At 40.0% G+C, this 19,070-nt stretch overlaps 1 protein-coding gene across 7 annotated transcripts in view; it reads left to right on the forward strand.

Annotated features, from left to right (window-relative positions):
* The window catches only part of ALPK1 (alpha kinase 1), a 119,894-nt gene extending 113,090 nt beyond the window's left edge, over positions 1-6,804 (forward strand). For 6 of the 7 annotated variants that reach the window (XM_032333160.1, XM_032333158.1, XM_032333162.1 and 3 more), the window contains 3 exons: positions 3,368-3,530; positions 4,753-4,939; positions 6,093-6,804. In XM_032333160.1, coding sequence (XP_032189051.1) covers positions 3,368-3,530; positions 4,753-4,939; positions 6,093-6,292 — 550 coding nt within the window. In that variant the 3' untranslated portion in view covers positions 6,293-6,804. Of the gene's footprint in view, positions 1-3,367; positions 3,531-4,752; positions 4,940-6,092 lie in introns of those variants that run through there. The other variant, XM_032333165.1, reaches the window with a different exon arrangement.
* The last annotated feature ends 12,266 nt before the right edge of the window (positions 6,805-19,070 follow it).

The raw sequence follows: 19,070 nt of genomic DNA on the forward strand, positions 1-19,070 counted from the left end.
CCAAGAGTTTTAAGGTGGACCCTGTTCTTTATCCAAATCCAAATAATGTGAGAAATAAATAGGAAGAGAAGAAATGAGAGAGAGTGAGAAATTGGGTGATTCTTAAACAATGGAAGTATATTTCTTGAAAGGTTGTTGATGATAATGATAATAATAATAGGAACAAGTACATCTACTTACCAAGTATATATGTGTCAAGCCTTATTTTAACTGATTTATATACTAATTTAATTGATCATCACAAAACACTATGAGACAAAAATTATTATCACCATTTTACAGATGAGGGAACTGAGGCATAGAGATGTTAAGAAACTTGCCCCACATCACACATCCAAGCGATGAACCCATTTGTTATGGGTTGAATGAGTTTTTTAACAGCTCTGTACCTCCAACCTCAAATTCAGACTGTGATCTTATTGAAAGAGAGTCATTGCAGATATAATTAGATAAGATGAGGTCATTTTGGAATAGGGTGGGCCACTCATCCACTCTGACTGGTATTCTTATAAAAAGGAAATTTGGAGCTAGACCTGCACAAGGAGAATGCATGTCAGATTGTAGTTATGTTGCCACAGAGCAGAAACCACCAGAAGCCAGGAGGGAGGACTGGAGAACATCCTTCTCTAGTGGCTTCAGAGGGAACATGGCCCTGCCAACGTCTTGTTCTGGGACTTCCAGGCTCCAGAACTGTGAGAGAATCCATTTCTGTTGTTTAAGTCACTCAATTTATGGCTCTTGGTTATAGTAGCCCTAAGAAATTAATACAGCAGGATGTGTCATAGACGATCTGAAATGGGAAATGAAAGAGAGAATAAGAAATGTGAAAGATGAAAAGAGAGGATCCAACAAATATCTGATCCGAAAAAGATAACAGATCAAATAGAAAAGAATTGCTATTTAAATAGATACTACCTGATAATTTCCCAGAATTGCCAAAACACATTAATCTTCAAATACAGGAGTCATAGTAAATCCTAAATAAGATAGAAAAGGAGGGAAGAAACTAGGAAGGAAGGCAGGCAGGCAATCATAAATCTACTTCTAGCTACATAGCAGTGAAACTTTAGAACACCAAGGATAAAGAAATTATCTTAAAAGCTGTCAAAAAAAAAAAGAGTTTACTGCTAACAAATGAAAATGATCCTAACAAAATGGCAAAAGATGCCAGAAAGAATGGACCTCTGTCCCCAGATTGATGATCCTGTACTTAGGGCTGGAGGTCCTCTGACAGAATGTTTGGGAACGGTTCCAGCACCACGGTTTGCTCAAAGTTCTGAACGGATTCAAAGCTACTGCAAGTGGAGCGACCAGTCTGTCCATAGCAGAAACGCTGGATTACCCCTGTTACAGCAGCTGCTCCTCTGCTGGCTGCTTTCTGGTGCCTTAAAGGTTCCTCCTCTGCAGCCTCCACTGTCTGGTTGTCTTTTTTTTTTTTTTTTTTAAGATTTTATTTATTTTCGAGAGAGTGTGTGAGCAGGGGAAAGGGCAGAGGAAGAGGGAGAGAGAATATCTCGAGTTGATTCTGCATTGAGTGCAGAGCCCATCACCAGGCTTGATCTCAGGACCCTGAGATCACGACATGAGCCAAAATTAAGAGTTGGACACTTAACCAACTGAGCAACCCAGGTGCCCCTCAGATTTCCCTTCTGAACCCCAGGGGTCTGAATGGCCAAAGCTTCAGCCAACTTGGATTTCATAATCCTATTGGACTCAGTAATTTTTTTTGTTGTTAACATATAATGTATTATTTGTTTCAGTGGTACAGATCTGTGATTCATCAGTCTTACACAATTCAGAGCACTCACCATAGCACGTACCCTCCCCAATGTCCATCACCCAGCCACCCCATCCCTCCTACTCCCCTCCCCTCCAGCAGCCCTCAGTTTGTTTCCTGAGATTAAGAGTCTCTTATGGTTTGTCTCCTTCTCTGGTTTCATCTTGTTTCATTTTTCCGTCCCTTCCCCTATGATCCTGTCTTGTTTCTCAAATTCCTCATATCAGTGAGATCATATGATAATTGTCTCCCTCTGATTGACTTATTTCGCTTAGTGTAATACCCTCTAGTGCCATCCACATCGTTATAAATGGTAAGATTTCATTTTTTTTGGTGGTGGACTCAGTAATTTCTGGAGAGTATTTTCTCTAGTTGAGGTCTATAACTCTGACAATTCTCTTTGATTTTTGGAGGTCACTCTGGACACATGCAAATTCCTCATAAATTCACACTGGCTTATAGCAAGTATAAACTCCAGTAAAGTGTGATAGTTACTGCTTTGCTCCTTTCAACACTTAATCATTTACTGCCCTCATATGTTGTCTCCAGCTATGCATAAGGCCTTGAAATATACAAATCCTATGTCACACTTTCTTCAAAACGTTCAGGACTAGCACAGGACTACACACCTAACAGGTGATGATGGAAACAAGTATTTGTACAGAGGAAGTAATCACAAAAGAAAGGGATAGAGGAAGACTTCAGATTGATTAACCGACCTGTTTAAGGCCACGGTGCAGGTAGTAACAGATCTGATTGCAGAGCCTGCACTTCCCAGTGTCCATCCTGGCTCCATAGACTCACCATGGGGGGATGGCCAACTGCTACAGTAACTGGACACTTGCTCTATAATCACCATCGTCCTGGGGCAGTGTATCAGAAAGTGTTCTTCAGGAAAACAAAACCAAGAATATATATATACACATATAGACAGAGAGTTATTGTCAGGATTTGGCTTGCGTATTGATAGAGGCCAGGAAACCTCAAGCTCTGCAGTTGGCCAGCTGGAGACCCAGGAGAGCTAATGGTGTAGTTCCAGGTCAAAGGCCAGCAGGCTCAAGACCAGGAAGAGCTGATGTTTCAGTTCAAGTCCAAAGGCAGGAAAAGACCAGTGTCCCAGCTCAAAGGCAGTGTGACAGGCGGAATTCTCTTCACTTGGGAGAAGGTCATTCTTTTCATTCTATTTTTTTGTCCTTCAACTGATTAGATTAGGCCCATCCACATGAGGCAGAGCAATCTGCTTTACTTAGTCTGTTGATTTAAGTGTGAAATTTATCCCAAAACAACCTCACCAAAACAGCCAGAATTATGGTTGATCAAATATCAGGGCACCCTATGGCCAAGTCAAGATAGCACATAACATTAGCCATCACCATCAGCCAACGTGAATTATGTTCTCATGTTCAGGAGGCTCTTACAGAATTATTTGAGTCATGAAATAAGAAAGGATAGTTAATATTGACTGTCCAAGGTAGAGAAAGAGTAATGTCTTTCAAGAATTTTTGCATCTCTCCTTTCGTCTCTGCTCTCTTCCTCTGTGATAAGATCACTCTTGCATTTCTTTTGTATGGTTTCTTCCTCTGGTCATAGATATGTTGGGAAAGAGTATAAGGAGCAGAAGGGGCTGTGGCACCACTTCACTGATGTGGAACGGCAAATGACCGCACAGCACTACGTGACAGAATTTAACAAGAGACTTCATGAACAAAAGATTCCAACACAGATATTCTATATCCCATCCACAATATTACTGGTAAGATTAAAGAGGGCAAGTGTTTCGTTCAACAGGTCTATACGTACATATTTGGTAACGTCTAATAAACTCAGTTACCAGACTCCCTCAACTGCTTCATCTTCTTCATCTACTTAGGGAGATGTGTAAGAACTATGACCTTCTAGACCCTGAATACATAATTTGGATCTTCCAAGTCACCCTGTTAAGTCTGGTATCTGGTCCCACATGGTCGAATGAGCTTTTTTAGTATCCCTTCTTTGTGTACTGGCTGTACTTTCAAAGAGAGAGGAAGGACCCTAAAGATGATACGGAGTACAAATTATCCCCTCAACAACCTGATGCATGAATTCACTGTTTTACATCTGTTAGTCCCCACCCCTGGCAGCCAAGGAATTACCAAGTCATAGTTTAAACACTTTAGTAAGGAAAAATAATTATTCCCTTTTCACTTTCAAACAATTCTACTTGTTAGGAAGTTCTTAGATCTAACCCAAAGGTGTCTTTGTCTGATTGCTACCTATGATTTGCAACTCCACTTTCTGGGGTCATTGAGCCCAATCTGTTTTCACTAAGCTATCTCTTTAAATATAGAAAGACAACCATCCATCTCCACTGACTTTTCTCTTATTTGGGTTAAGAATATCCTACCTTTCCAAATATGTTGGATCCTTGGCTCATTCATACCTAAAGAGGTTTTTTTTTTTTTTTACATTGGCCAAAGACATTTTTTGACCCACATTTTGTTACTACCAATTACAGCTACCATCCATTTTTCACTTTCTTTATGTCAAGCACTATGCCAGGCATTTAACACATCAACTCTAACCTTTGAAACAACTTGACAAAAGAGATTATACCCACAAATGTTTGAACTGCTCTTCCAGCCCAACATTCCAGGCCATGATTTATCTCCATGACAAGCTAGTTCCCTACAGTAGGTCACTTCATGGCCTCATTTTTATGTGAGTATTTTAATAAAAGAATAAAAATTATTTTAGGTTCCATTATATGCCACATAAAATGTTAGGCACTTTACATGCATTTTTCTCATTTAATTTTTTTTTTAACAATGCTATAAAGGTGATTATTATTACAGTATCTGCTTTACCGATGAGCAGACCAAAACCTCTGGAAATAACAGAGTTCCTAAGCGGCAAAGTCTAGGTTCAAAGTGAGATCTACCCAAGCCCAAAGCCTGTGGCCTTCCTAGTCATTATGGTCTCCGATTTCTACTTTTCAGATTTTGGAAGGCAAGACAATAAAGGGATGTATCAGTGTGGAACCTTACATACTGGGAGAATTTGTGAAGCTATCAAATAACACAAAAGTGGTTAAAACAGAATACAAAGCCACAGAATATGGATTGGCTTATGGCCATTTTTCCTATGAGTATTCTAATCATAAAGATGTTGTAGTCGATTTACAAGGTATGTGAAATTGGGATTTTTATATTTTTAGTGTTATTCATATGTAAACCTGAGGTCTTGTAACTAGCTCTTCCAGTCATTATTTAATTTAATAGACTGTTCAGGGCCTAAATAGGCCGCTATTTATAATTCAATTAATTGATTTTACTGCATGTAGCAAATGATGTCTGGAAAAAACATCTAAAGCGTCTACAAGGGTCTAAAGTGTCACAAAATCCGTGAGATCTGGCTCACATTCTGCTGGGCTCAACTCTAGAGCAAATCCTTTTTTTTTATTTCATTTAAGTATATTTGAATGATGTAGGTTTTTAAATATTGCATGCTTTAATATGTGGAAAGACTTTCCACTCGCTCTTTTCTTCAGCCCTTTATTACAAGTGTGACATTAGGTTTCATAATGGGGTCATTATGAAATAGAAAGTTGTGCATTTGAATCTGACTTTAAAAAAAAATCTCTGCATTTATATTTTAATTTTATTTCAGTTTATCTAGTATTTTATTTACCGGAATTATTAACCAATACTCTTCATTTAAATGATAAATGAGGTTTCTGATAACTGTTTTTAGTAATGATTCTATGGCCATTCTCTAAGATTTTCTCTATCCCCCTTCCATAGCATTTATCATCACTCTCTGTCATATTATGTATTTTACTTATTTATATTGCTTATTAATCTGTCCCACTTCGCCAGAATGTTAGCTCAATGAGTATAGCGATTTTTTACTTATTGCTTAATCCCCAGTACTCAAAACAGTGTCTTGTATAGTGTGTATGCTCAATAAATACTTGCTAAATGAACAGATGACTTAATGGGTTAAGCAATAAAGCAACTTATGAATCATGAAATGTTCAATATATTGTTATCTCCATAATTAAAGTAAGTGCAATTTTTTGCTCTCTAATTCCTTGAAAATTGGTGGTCTAGGTATGTCATATTTGACAAATTTAATTGTCCAATGTTCAGTTTCCCTTCTTAAACCAGTAATTGGAATACACAATACCAAATCCCTTAACAGAAACTTATTAAACATAAACTTCAGTATAACCAAGTTTTTAAAGTATCTCTCTAAATAAATACATTTTATTTTTCTGAAATACTTTACTGACCTTTATAAAGGATTTGATTCTCAGACATATGTATTTCTTTTTTAGGTTGGGTGACTGGTAATGGAAAAGGGCTCATCTATCTGACAGATCCCCAGATTCACTCTGTTGATCAGAATGATGTCACAACCAATTTTGGAAAAAAAGGAATTTTTTACTTTTTTAATCACCAGCATGTGAAATGTAATGAAATATGCCATCGTCTTTCTCTGACAAGACCTTCAGTTGAGAAACCAAATAATTCATAGACTCTCAGGCGGTGTGATGGGAGAGGCTTAGTGCTGCTTACCTGTGTGGGGCCCTGTCCTCTTTCCAGGCACACACAGTATGGCACAGTCCATCCGCTTGGGCTGAGGCAGGACCATGGGATTAGTTCTAGACAATGATGTGAGACGAATTGTTGAATATCAATTTCAGGCCCTTATTTAATTGCCAGTGCAAGCGGAGTTACTTTCCTTCCACCACAACTAGGAGATAGCTCCTTATCACCGTTAAGCCCTACAGTGGGGGCAACCTGAAAAAGTCCCCACCAGACCCATCATGGACACAAAACAGATGAGAAATAAACTTTTGTGGCTTAAGCCATTGAGATTTTGGAGTTTTCTGGTCAGTATCTATCAACGATGGTACTATGGGTGTTTTTCCTATCGATATAGGAGTTTTCCATATATATTAAAGAGTTCAGGACAGGGCACCTGGGTGGCTCACTGGGTTAAGCCTCTGCCTTCAGCTCAGGTCATGATCTCTGGGTCCTGGGATTGAGCCCCACATAGGACTGTCTGCCCAGCAAGGAGTCTGCTTCACCCTCTCTCTGCCTACTTGTTATCTCTCTCTGTCAAATAAATAAATAAAATTTTTAAAAAAGAACTCTTTTAAAAAAAAAAAAAAAGAGTTCAGGACATTGTGATATGAGTTCCTGTTGTTTTCTGTTTGTCTTCTGACATTTAACTTCATATGAATTTTTTTTTCCTTGCAGAATTTACTTTATACAGTTGAATTCATTCATCTTTTATTTTATGGTTTCTAGGTTCTAGGTTCTATGTAGATCCTCCTCCCACAAATTTCTTTATTTTTAGAGTACGTTTCTAGTACGTTTACATTTACAAAAGGTCTGAGGGAAGAATGGTGCGTTGTAAGAGGCGACAGTCCACTTCTTGCGCCACACAGATCTGCTTCTTCACACGCGTGAGGGGAGCAGCTTTTCCACAGTCTTGTTTAAAAGAAATTTAGAAAAAAGATACTGGTGAGGTATTCCCTTACCGAGGTTAGTCTTTGGGGACGTAGCTGATTTTCACTCTTTCCCGCCTCCACTGTTCAGTCTAACTTTCCCTCATTCTGAGGTATTACTTCAGCAAGTCTTGGTGGCTGATCTGGTATGATTCAGACCTCCCCGTATGTGCAGTTTCTACATACTTGATAGAACTTTCCCAGTTTGGGTTACAGGGCAAGTCCGTCCACAGCTGTGGCTGTGGAGGTGAGAACCATACAGAGCTCCTGCTGTGGGGTTGCGGTTGACCCACACTCCAGCTCTGAGCCCTCCGGATCACAGTGAAGTCATGTACCGCCCCCCACAGCCCCGCATGCTCTCAGCCAGTGACTCAGAAAGGCCAGGAAATCCAGGCTCCGAATACTTCAGACAGGTGGCTGTACACGACATCTTCCCAGTGGCCTGAGGAAAACCTTCTTAACACTCTGTTGCCGTTTGACTCTCTTCCTTCCCAGTCCTCCTTTGCCCTCTCCTTTCACTGGTACCGCACCTGCATATCGCTCTTCCCACCCCTTGGCCTTTAGAGTCATTTCTCCCAACGAATATCTCGTGTGTCTAATCCCTTTCAGGCATCTGCTTCCTGAACAACCCAAACCAACAAAAGTTTCTTAAAGAAATGGAAAAAACTTCATCCTATTAACAAAGAGGAAAACTTGTATCATTCCCAAAGATGCAAAAAAAGGGCATTTAATAAAATGAAAATCATTTCACGATAGAAAGCTCTCTGCAAACTAAGCGTAAAGGAAAGCTTTCTAAATCTGATAAAGGGATTTTTAAAACTTAAAAAAAAAAAAAAAACCAAAACAGCAATATCATGGGACGCCTGAGTGGCTCAGTGGGTTAAGCCTCTGCCTTTGGCTTAAGTCATGATCTCAGGATCCTGGGATCGAGCCCCACATTGGGCTCTCTGCTCGGCAGGGAGCCTGCCTCCCCCTCTCTCTCTCTGCCTGCCTCTCTGTCTACTTGTGATCTCTCTTTCCTTGTCAAATAAATAAATAAAATCTTTTTTTTTTAAAACAGCAGTATTATAATTAACAGTGAGGCACTTAACTTTTTCCATTTGAGAAAAGGAACAAAACAAATTTGCTTACTATCCAAATCCTATGCATCCTTTGTGAAAAAAATTAAAAATAAATACACTGATGTCTGACCCTGGTTTCTGGTATAAGGCTTCTAAAAGCCTTCTAATCCCCAAAGTGATAAGAGCACTAGCTCCTAAATCCCTTGAAATCTTGAGTGATAAGAGTATCTTTTGTTTTAATGAGGCAAACTTGATGAGTTCCTAGATACCTCTGGTCACCAGCAAGACCATGTCATGATCAGAAGCTTCGAACGTTCAGCCTCACCTCCCATCCTCCTAGAAACGGAGAAGGCCTAGCAATTGAATTAATGATTAATCATGTCTACATAATGGAGCCCCTGTAAAAATCCCTGAATTACCAATTCTGAGAGCTGCCCGGGTGCTGAACGACATGGAGGCCCTGGGAGGGAGGTGCAGCCACAGAGGGCAGTAAGCTCTGTCGGTGTCGCTCCCCCATACCCTGCCCTATGCATCTCTCCCAGCTGAGGTTCTCATATTTCTTTCATCGTATCCTCTTACAATAAACTAGTGAAAAACTTAGTGTTTCCCTGACCCCTGCGAATCACTCTAGCATAGTATCAGACCCGAGGAGGAGGTCATTAGAACCTCAATTAGCAGCCATTCCGTAAGAAGTACAGGAAACACCATAAGAAGTAAGACTGCAGGGGCGCCTGGGTGGCTCAGTGGGTTAAGCCGCTGCCTTCGGCTCAGGTCATGATCTCAGGGTCTTGGGATCGAGCCCCGCATCGGGCTCTCTGCTCAGCAGGGAGCCTGCTTCCCCCTCTTTCTCTGCCTGCCTCTCTGCCTACTTGTGATCTCTGTCTGTCAAATAAATAAATAAAAATTCTTAAAAAAAAAAAAAAAAAGAAGTAAGACTGCAATTACTGTCGGACGTGAGGGATTCTTGGGAGACTGAGCCCTTAGCCTGTGGGACCTGATGCTAATTCCAGGTAGGGTGTCCTAGACATGAACTGAATGATAGGATATCCAGCTGGTGTCAGAGAATTAGTGTGGGGAGAAAATCCACACCACTGGTTTCAGAAGTACTGTGAATGTGGGGCTAGTATATGTGAGTAAAGGAGAAATACAAAGGAGTTTCCCCTCTAAAACATTATAGAAGAATTCCAGCTAATGAACATAGAAGGAATGATGGAATTAGGAAATCACCAAACATCCCTTATTGAAATAATGGACCTGGGCGAAAATCATGGATAACTGTGAATACTATTAGGGGAATAGTTGATGAGGAGCTTTATAATGGAAGAGTCAGGCTGATGTTACTTTTACCTCAACCAATTGTATCACCAAAAGTGAGACAATGAATCAACGATAAAATAACACTTTGGACACAATTAGGGATTTTTAGTGTTTTCTGAGTGTTAGATAAAATCAGTGAGGTGATATCTTAAAACAATACTAAAGACAAAAAAAAAAGTGAAGGTGGAAGTAAGAAAAACTTGGTTTTTTCTTGATAATGTTGAAGCAGGCCTAAGGATACATCGGGCTTCATTATACAAGTCTTTTTCCTTTTGTATATATTTTTAAGTGTCCACAATTTTTTTTAACTAGAAGGTCATAAAAAGAAGAACTACCACGGATTATCCAAAGAATGGGTGAATAGAGATGATAAAGACTATAATTTGTATCAACTAAGCTAATCAGAGAAGAATGTAAGAAGGAACGGTCAACAATGTAAAATCCCACAGAAAAATCAAGAAGAAATAGAATATGCCCTGGCTGAGGGCCTGAGGATAACGAGGAGAGATGGCTGACAGCAAAAACAAGTAATTGGTTGACAGAGTGGCCTTCTGGATATTGCAGAATAGAGATCAGCAAACTGTGGCCCCTGGGTCAGACCCTGCCACCAGCATTCCAAATTTAATTGGAACACGGCCACACTCATTCAGTTACATATTATCGGTGGCTGACCTTGTGTTACAATGGCAAAGATGAGCAGTTGTGTCAGAGTCTGTGTCCTACAAAGTCAAAGATATGCACTATCTGGGCCTTTATAGGAAAGGTTTGTTAACCCTGGTAGTAGAAAATAAAATCAGAAATAAAGGTCAGGATGTTAACTTAACAAAGAAATATGGGTGTCTCTACCAACACACAAAAAAAGGAGGTAACAACAATGGGTGAAGAAATTGGAAATCGGAGGTGATAAAGAAGGAAGTTGATGAAAAGCATAAAGCATGTGTTGGAGCTCCCTTTTCTTTGTGATGTCAACAGTCTAGGCTATCCATTGAATGAGATGAGGCTAGCAACATCAGGCTAGGAGAGGAGGGAAAGTTATGAAACAATGCATGTTCTATATCATAAAGAGGAGAAATATTTCAACTGAGGAGAATTCACAGAAAATTACATTTTAAAAATCTCTTTAAATTGTTATTTATTTATACCAACATTAATATACCCAACATCTGACTTAAGAGAGTAAACGTAATACTAATGTTGAAGACTCCAATGGACCTTTCCCTAATCTTCACCTCCTCTTCTATGTGAGAGGCAATCACTACTCAGAAAGTGTTGGTTATCATTCCCTTTAATGTGGCTACACATTTATTTATTTATTTGTTATTCATTTATATTTTGTATAAAAGCAACAATAAATACCCAGTGCTAGGGTGTTTTTTAAAAAATATTTTTAAGGTTTGTATAAATACAAAAAAGACCAGAAGCATTAAAAATGAGCCAGATTGGCTTTATAGAAAATGAAAGCTATAGTCATTGATATTTAACATTTAATAGAAAGGTCAAACAGCAAACTAGGCATCACTCAATAAAGAATTACTGAAATGCAAAGTAAATGTGAAGAGATCAGCCAAAATGCAGCAGAAAGATAAAGGGATGGAAAATACAAAAGAAAGAATATGAGATTTGGGGGAAAGAAGGAGAGGTCCACCATCATGTGGTGGGGGTTCTAAAAGAGAAAAAGAGAATGAGATAGAATCCTCTCGGTTAAGTGAAGAAAACGAATCAAGAAGAACATGATCAATTGTGTCAAATACTGCTTATAGATAAGAAGAGTACTGTGAATTAAACTATTTACTAGTAACCTCTGTGTGAGCACATATAGTTGAATATTGGGGGTGAAGGCCCAAATGGAAAGACACAATCGTTTTTTATTGCTGCATAACTAATTACCACAACTTAGCAGCTTAACACAACATACATTTATTATCTCACAGTTTTTGTTGGTCAGAAGTCTGGGCACAGCTTAGCTGGTCCTCTGTTCAATGTCTCCCAAGGCTGCGATCAAGGGGTTGGCCAGACTATAATCTTATCTGGAGGTTTGGCAGGGGAAGAGTGCACTTCCAAGTTTACCAACTTGTTTCAAAACTCATCTCCTTACAGTTGTAGGACTGACATTTCCACTTTTTTGCAAGCTGTTAGCTGGAGGCCCAGCTCAGCTCCTGGAGGTCCTTGAGTCTTCCTGCCATGTGATCCCCTCACAGGCCATCTCATCAGCTGAACTCCTTCAAGACCAGCGGAAGGTCATCTCCCTTCTTCACTTGATCTTAGCCAAAAGGCCGAGAAGCGATTGGTCATCTCCCTTCTTCCCAGGACGCAGAGTGAATTTTATGCAACATCACTTAATCAAGAGTCTGTTGGATAGAAGCAACTCACAACTTCTACCCACCATCAGGGAGAAGGAACTACAGTGGTGTGGTTCAACGGAGGTTACTTTAGGGTGCATCTACACAAACAGAAGAGTTTAAGTGAGAAGAGAGGAAAAGAAATGGAGAAAGAACATATGGAATACTGTGCGAGGTATGCTTCAGTGGAGAACAAAGAAATGGGGTGGTGGGTAGTGGGGGAAGTGGAATTAAGAGAGATACAGTATATTTTTATAGAGATGGGAGAAGTCACAGAATACCAATGGGAGAGTTACAGAAGAAAATGAGGAAATGGGGTGCCTGGGTGGTTCAGTCGTTAAGCGTCTGCCTTCAGCTCAGGTTGTGATCCCAGGGTCCTGGGATTGAGCCTGTATTGGGCTCCTTGCTCAGCGGGAAGCCTGCTTCCCCCTCTAACACTCCCCCTGCTTGTGTTCCCTCTCTCCTGTGTGTGTGTGTCTCTCCCTGTCAAATAAATAAATAAAATATTTTTTTTAATGGGGAAATGAGGGGCACCTGGGTGGCTCAGTGCGTTAAAGCCTCTGCCTTTGGCTTGGGTCATGATCTCAGGGTCCTGGAATCGAACCCCGCATCGGACTCTCTGCTCAGCAGGGAGCCTGCTTCCCTTCCTCTCTCTTTCTGCCTCTCTGCCTACTTGTGTTCTCTGTCTGTCAAATAAATAAATAAAATCTTTAAAAAAAAAAAAAAGCCTCTGCATTTGGCTCAGGTCATGATCCCAGAGTCCTAGGGTCGAGCCCCCCAACAGGCTCTCTGCTCAGCAGGGAGCCTGCTTCCTCCTCTCTCTCTCTCTCTCTCTCTCTCTGCCTGCCTCTCTGCCTACTTGTGATCTCTGTCTGTCAAATAAATAAATAAAATCTTTAAAAAGAAAATTGAGAAAATGATGATACAGGGGAAAGAGAATGGAAAATTGTGGGTGCACTGCCCTTGAGAAAGCAAGAGGGAGTAGAATCCAGCACACAAATGGAAGGGATGGTATTAGACCACAGCATGGATCATGTATCCATGGTAACAGATGAGAAGACAGACTACTAGAGTGCAATATTGAGGACGTGAATACATATAATAGGTAGTACTGTCTGGGTAGTCTATACTGCATCCTTCGGTCCAGCTCTCTTGAATACAGTTCAATCTCTGTCGCCATGACCAGAACCTTAATCAAGATCTGTGTGATCTCTGACTTCATTGTTGCCCCACATCCTCCTCGGAGACACTGGTGATCTCTCTTAAATACAAATCTTACCATATCATTAACTTGCTTTAATTCCCACCATAAAACACATATAAGGGGTAAAAGAATAGAGAAAGGATGTGAACAGAGGATTCATAAAAAGGAAATACTATTTTCACTCATCAAATTGCGAGTATGTTAAGGGGTAATACTCAATTCTGGAAAGGTTGGAAGAAATTCTGTTATCACTAATGATAGGAATGTGCATTACAGTAGTCTTTATGGAAAGGGATTTAACATTATATGGTGTCTATTCTTGGACCCACTAATTCTTCTATGAATCTCTAATGAGGAAATAATCAGAAATGTGAACAAATACAAGTGTGCCCATCATAACTTTTACTCATGGTAGTAAAAAAAAATGAAATAATTTAAAATTTCAAGAGTAGGGGAATAGTATTATATAATTCATCCACAAATGTTATTCATCCATTGAAATTGTATGTGTTCAAAAATAATTGCAGGGGAACCTGGGTGGCTCAGTGGGTTAAGCCTCTGCCTTCGGCTCAGGTCATGATCTCAGGGTCCTGGGATCAAGCTCCACCACGGGCTCTATGCTCAGCAGGGAGCCTGCTTCCTCCTCTCTCTCTCTGCCTGCTTCTCTGCCTACTTGTGATTCTCTGTCTGTCAAATAAATAAATAAAATCTTTTTTAAAAAAATAATAATTGCATATAAATTTTTTAAGGATTTTATTTACTTATTTGACACACAGAGAAAGAGCACAAGCAGGCGCACGGCATACCGAGGGAGAGAAAGAGGCAGGCTTCGCACTGAGCAGGGAGCCCACGCAGGGCTCAATCCCAGGCTTCCAGGATCATGACTCGAGCCAAGGGCAGATGATCAACCAACTGAGCCACCTAAGCACCTGCATATAAATTTTAAAATTTAAAAAAAAGCATTTATAGTATTGATCCCAATATCAGTACATATATGTATATAAGTAGAAAAGGTAATACATAATATATGGAAATGGCTATTGTATTTTTCCCTAGCTAGTGAATTTATGGTAGTGGACTTTACTTTTATTTTTTATTTTTTTATCTTTTTTCTTTGTCATCTATATTTTCCAAGTTTTTAGAATAAGCATGTACCACTTATATCAAAAGATGTATTTTATTAAATTTAAATTTTTAATTTTAATTTTAATTTTTAATTTTTTTAATACAAAGTACATATTATCAGATGAGTATATAGGGCCCATCTTTCTCCTCAGACCATCATGCCTCTTAGTCTTGGAATGTACTCTCTAGACACACTGAACTGCTAATGGTTTCAGTTTGAGGTCAACCTGCTTCCTCCCACCCCACTACAGGCTATTTTTTCCCTTGATGACTGTTTTCCTGATTTTTTTATGCCTACAGGACAGTCACCTCCTATGTCCTCTCATCCTTGAAGACTCACTCAACGAACACTTTCTAAAAAAGTCCTTTACTCCCATCCTCTTTTTCTCCACAACCTAAAGTATCCCTCTGTTGATGTCCCCCCAAAATTGTGCAGCTCTCACTACATGGTTATCGTGGAAGCTATTATACACTTATATCATATTATCTACACTACAGTTGGATTATAATTATCTATTATTTTATTTCTTATTTATTTTTATTATTATATTATTTCTCGTTGCTGCTTGACAAATTAACCCAAAACTTGGAGGCTGTGAATAACAAAGGATTATTATACACAGAAGATTATAAAAGGCTATTAGCTTGAAGTTTCCACAGATCAGAAACTGGGGAGTGGCTTTGCCGGATAATGCTGACTCAGAGTCTTCTTAAGTCTCCATCACAATATCAGCTGGGGCTGCAGTCATCTGAAGGCTTGACTGGGACTGGCGCTTCTGCCTCCAAGCTCTCTCCTGTGACTGTTAACAGGAGGTGTCTTCCTTGCTGGCTACTGGCCAGAGGCCTCAGTTCTTCTCTACGTGGGCCTGTCTGTAGCACAACATGGCAGGTGGCTTCAATCAGAGTGAAAAATCCAAGGGGGAGAGAGAGAGAGAGAGAGAGACAGAAGTCACCATGTCTTTTATAATGTAACCTCAGAAGTGACATACCATCACTTCTATATACTAGGGGTTACCCAGATCACTGTCTTACCATGTGGGAGGAGACCAAAAGGGCATGGATATCAGGGCTCACTAGAGGCTGGTTTGGAGGTCATTCTATTTCACCAGCCTAAACGGAGCCCTTTGTACCCCAGCACTTGCTTCTATTACTGTCTGCTTAACAGTTGGTGCTTAGTTCATTTTTGTTTAAATAATTGAATGAATAAGTAAATGCTAATTCTATGCATTTTAAATGCTCAGTAACTGCTTATTAGCTAACCATCTCTTGCTATGTAAGGCAAGAGGCTAATAAGGATTATGTCTTAATTACAGAAGAATGTCTGAGCTCTCCAGACTTTAGGAAGCCGTTCTATAACAAGGTAGGATATGGGAAGATAAGTGGGTGGACAGAGGGGTGGAAAGTTGGAGGGAAAGAAAGACAAATAGAATATACTCAGTTCAACTTCTAATTTATAAAGAAAATAATTTTGCTTCCTTATGTTTAAGCTTTTCTCGTTTCTTCCCTCACTCCTATTCTTTAATGCTTTTTTCTCACAGCAACATGGACAACGTGGTCACCGGGATATTTTCAAGTAACTTCTAGAAAAACCTCATTATTGTGTTTCTAAATTGAATAAATAATTTTTATTTTAATCTTTCGCGTGTAGTGTCAAATGACAATGTATAAAAAGCTGAGTTTCAGGCGTTGGGTTCAACTTAAAGAGAGACTTAATTTTTCTCCCTTCAGACATCAGAATTAGCAGGCTTTTGTGGCTGTCTTTTGGCACCGCTATTGTTTTGGAGATGATGTTTGTTCTGTGTAGTTTGGTTATACAGACGTCCTCTGGCCGAACCGTTCAGAAGAAACTAGGTGTAAAGTGTAAGAAGCAAGAGTGAGAGAGAAAAAAAAATAAATCTCTTTATTATGGTGCATAAACCTTCAGTGTGAGGGGGCTTTGCAGCTGCGCAAGGAGAAAAATGCATTCAAAACGATAATGCCAGTGTGAATAATCCTTTCTCGAATGCTGCTTGCAGACTGCTCCAGCTTTGTCAGGTGAACTTGAACCGGGCCATCAGCTTTGCCCCCATTCCCATTGCACACTCTGTCTATCACCCCGGGGCATTCACCATCTTGACTGTTGTTTAAAGAGAACAAGCAATCCATCATTGAACCAGGGAGTCACTTTCTCATAGAAAAGTAAAATCAGCATGTGACACGACTCAGCCCTAGTGTTTTGCAGATTAAAATGATACATGGCGACTCACGTGTTACTAGGAAGATTAAGTCGGTTATCTTGTTCCGCTGCTCAGACAAAAGAATCCCCCTCAAGCAGTAAGTGGGAGCTTTACAGAAGCTGGAAAAGTTGGACCCCACTGTACGGTGGTAAAAGAGAACTGAACAAGGAGACAGAAAAAGAATGTTATTTACATCTCCACACCTTCCCCGCAGAAGATGGGACAAAAAAGAGTCCGTCCCGAAAGGGGGAGCTGTTAAATCTTTGCAGAAGACTTTACAGTTTGAGATGCCAATTTTATGACCAGAGACACACACACAATTTACTGTCTGACTGCCTCTTCAATTGATTTAAATATAGTGAAATAAATGAGCAGCCGCTGGCCTGGGGGCAGTTTGCTTCATAAGAGTAAGTTGCAAATCCTGCAGCTACAGTATCAAGTTATTAACACTGTTATTCCATTGTGTGATCTACACAGTAATAAAATTTTAAATGAATCTCCTTCAGAAATGAGCTCACAATGGACAGCTGTAATTTACCAAGCCCAGGCAAGTATTTATCATATCTCAGAAAATAGCATCTTTTTCAATAATTGAATCCATAACTGTGATATTTGTTTTTACAAAGTAATTTTCAAAAGGGGGCAGACAAAAATAAGTATCAAAGTGCTAATTTTAGATTAAATAAGTGCATTAATGAAAATGAATGTACGAAGACTCCATTCCTTCCTCAGGAAATATTTTTTTTAAAACTTAAAATAATTTTAAACTTTAATACATGTTTTGCCATTTAGACTTTAACACTGTAAATGACACAGGTTAAAGAGAAAGAATCCTGTGTTTCCTTTCAGGTTCTGGTGAATTTTAGGAAATGCCTTCTTAAAATACAGACCATTTTTCTAGTTGAAGGGATTCAGAATCAAAGAATACCCTATTCTGTTATTTCTAACTAATTTTCAAACATGGCTCATCTATCACCAGCTGTGTGTTCTGTAAGTGTTCTGTAAGAACAAACGAGAGTCCCGGAAATGTGTACGTTTTCTCTGCCAAGGACAGAGACCAGATTTAACCTTCTTTTCCTACACAAATCACCAGAAAGGAGAAGGACTGTTTAAACACTTTTGTTAGACATTTGACATGGTCTTTTCCAAATAACAGAAGGACGCACAGCGACTGGCTTTGAGGGGCCATATTCCCCATGTGCTTTCAATAGGGAACATTCTCTCTGGGCCAAGCACCTGGATCATGTGCAATGTTCCCTTGGGCGGGACAGCAGTCACAGAGCCACCTGCACTGGAGAGGGTGGGTGGTGGATGAGGGACAGGAGCCTCTGGCCAGCTGTAGCCTTCCCCAGCCTGCGGGGCATATTGGAGCACGAGCTGAGCCAGGCCAGGCCGGACCCGCACCCGGGCATCCATCTGAGTGGCTGTCCTCTTTGCCCCACCATAGACAACTTAGCAAGAGCCTTCAGTGGGTATAAATAAAGGGTAAAAGCAACGGAACTCAGGAGCCTTTGAAACATGCCTGTGCAAAGACTCGAAGGCATCAACTGTCCTGACAAAGCCAGTTTAAAATATCAGAGCCCTAGGACTTTCAGACAAGCACCAGACCACCTACTTCAAAATAGACCTAAGTCATCCCTCCCCCCATCTCCTCTTGCCCCTCCCTCCCAGCAGCACAGCCTCTGCACGGGGCTGAGCTGAGCAAGGACAGGCACTCAACAAAGATGCCTCCTAGGTATCTGGAGACAGTGTGATCTCAGAGAAAGGTGAACTAAACTTGACATCTCTAAAACCTTACATTGCCAAGTACTAGCTTTTTTTTTTTTTCTTTTCTTTTAAACACTCAACACTTGGTAACCAGAAAGGAGGGGGAAAATGCAATCAAAAAGAAGACTGTTGGGGCACCTGGGTAGCTCAGTCGTTAAGCATCTTCCTTCGGCTCAGGTCATGATATCAGGCCTCGAAGCCCCACATGGGGCTCCCTGCTCACCAGGAAGCCTGCTTCTCCCTCTCTCTCTCCCCTGATTTGTGGTCTCTCTCTGTCAAATATATAAATAAAATTGAAAAAAGAAGAAGAAGAGGAAGAAGAAGAAAAAGACTATTGCTTCAGATTCATCTTATAAAGGCCGATAACAAGTTTGTTGTTGTTGTTCAGTGGCTACATGGCAACTGATGACTCAGAGGTAGACAGCTCCCAGATGTCCTGAATGTCCGGAGAATGCCAGACTTTGTCATCAGTAACCTAAAAATTAAGTTTCAATACAGACCAGGATGAATCCCTGGTATATGTCAACTGTTTTCCTGCCTTGACTGTTTTTGAAAAGGTGCCCCAAATGCCATGCTCTGAACATTTACCGACCAGAGTATAACTCAAGTGTTTTTAAAACATAAACTGAAAAAGATACTTGAGGAAAGTTAATGTTCTATAAATGTTGAAGTTCAAGTTATGAAGAAAATATCATTTTCAGGAAGCATTTTATAATTTGGCATAGCTGAGTTGTGCAAATGCTAGAGGAGAGAAGGGACCTTACTAAGAA

The sequence above is a fragment of the Mustela erminea genome, chromosome 2, assembly GCF_009829155.1.
Source record: "Mustela erminea isolate mMusErm1 chromosome 2, mMusErm1.Pri, whole genome shotgun sequence".
Taxonomy (NCBI): Eukaryota; Metazoa; Chordata; class Mammalia; order Carnivora; family Mustelidae; genus Mustela; species Mustela erminea.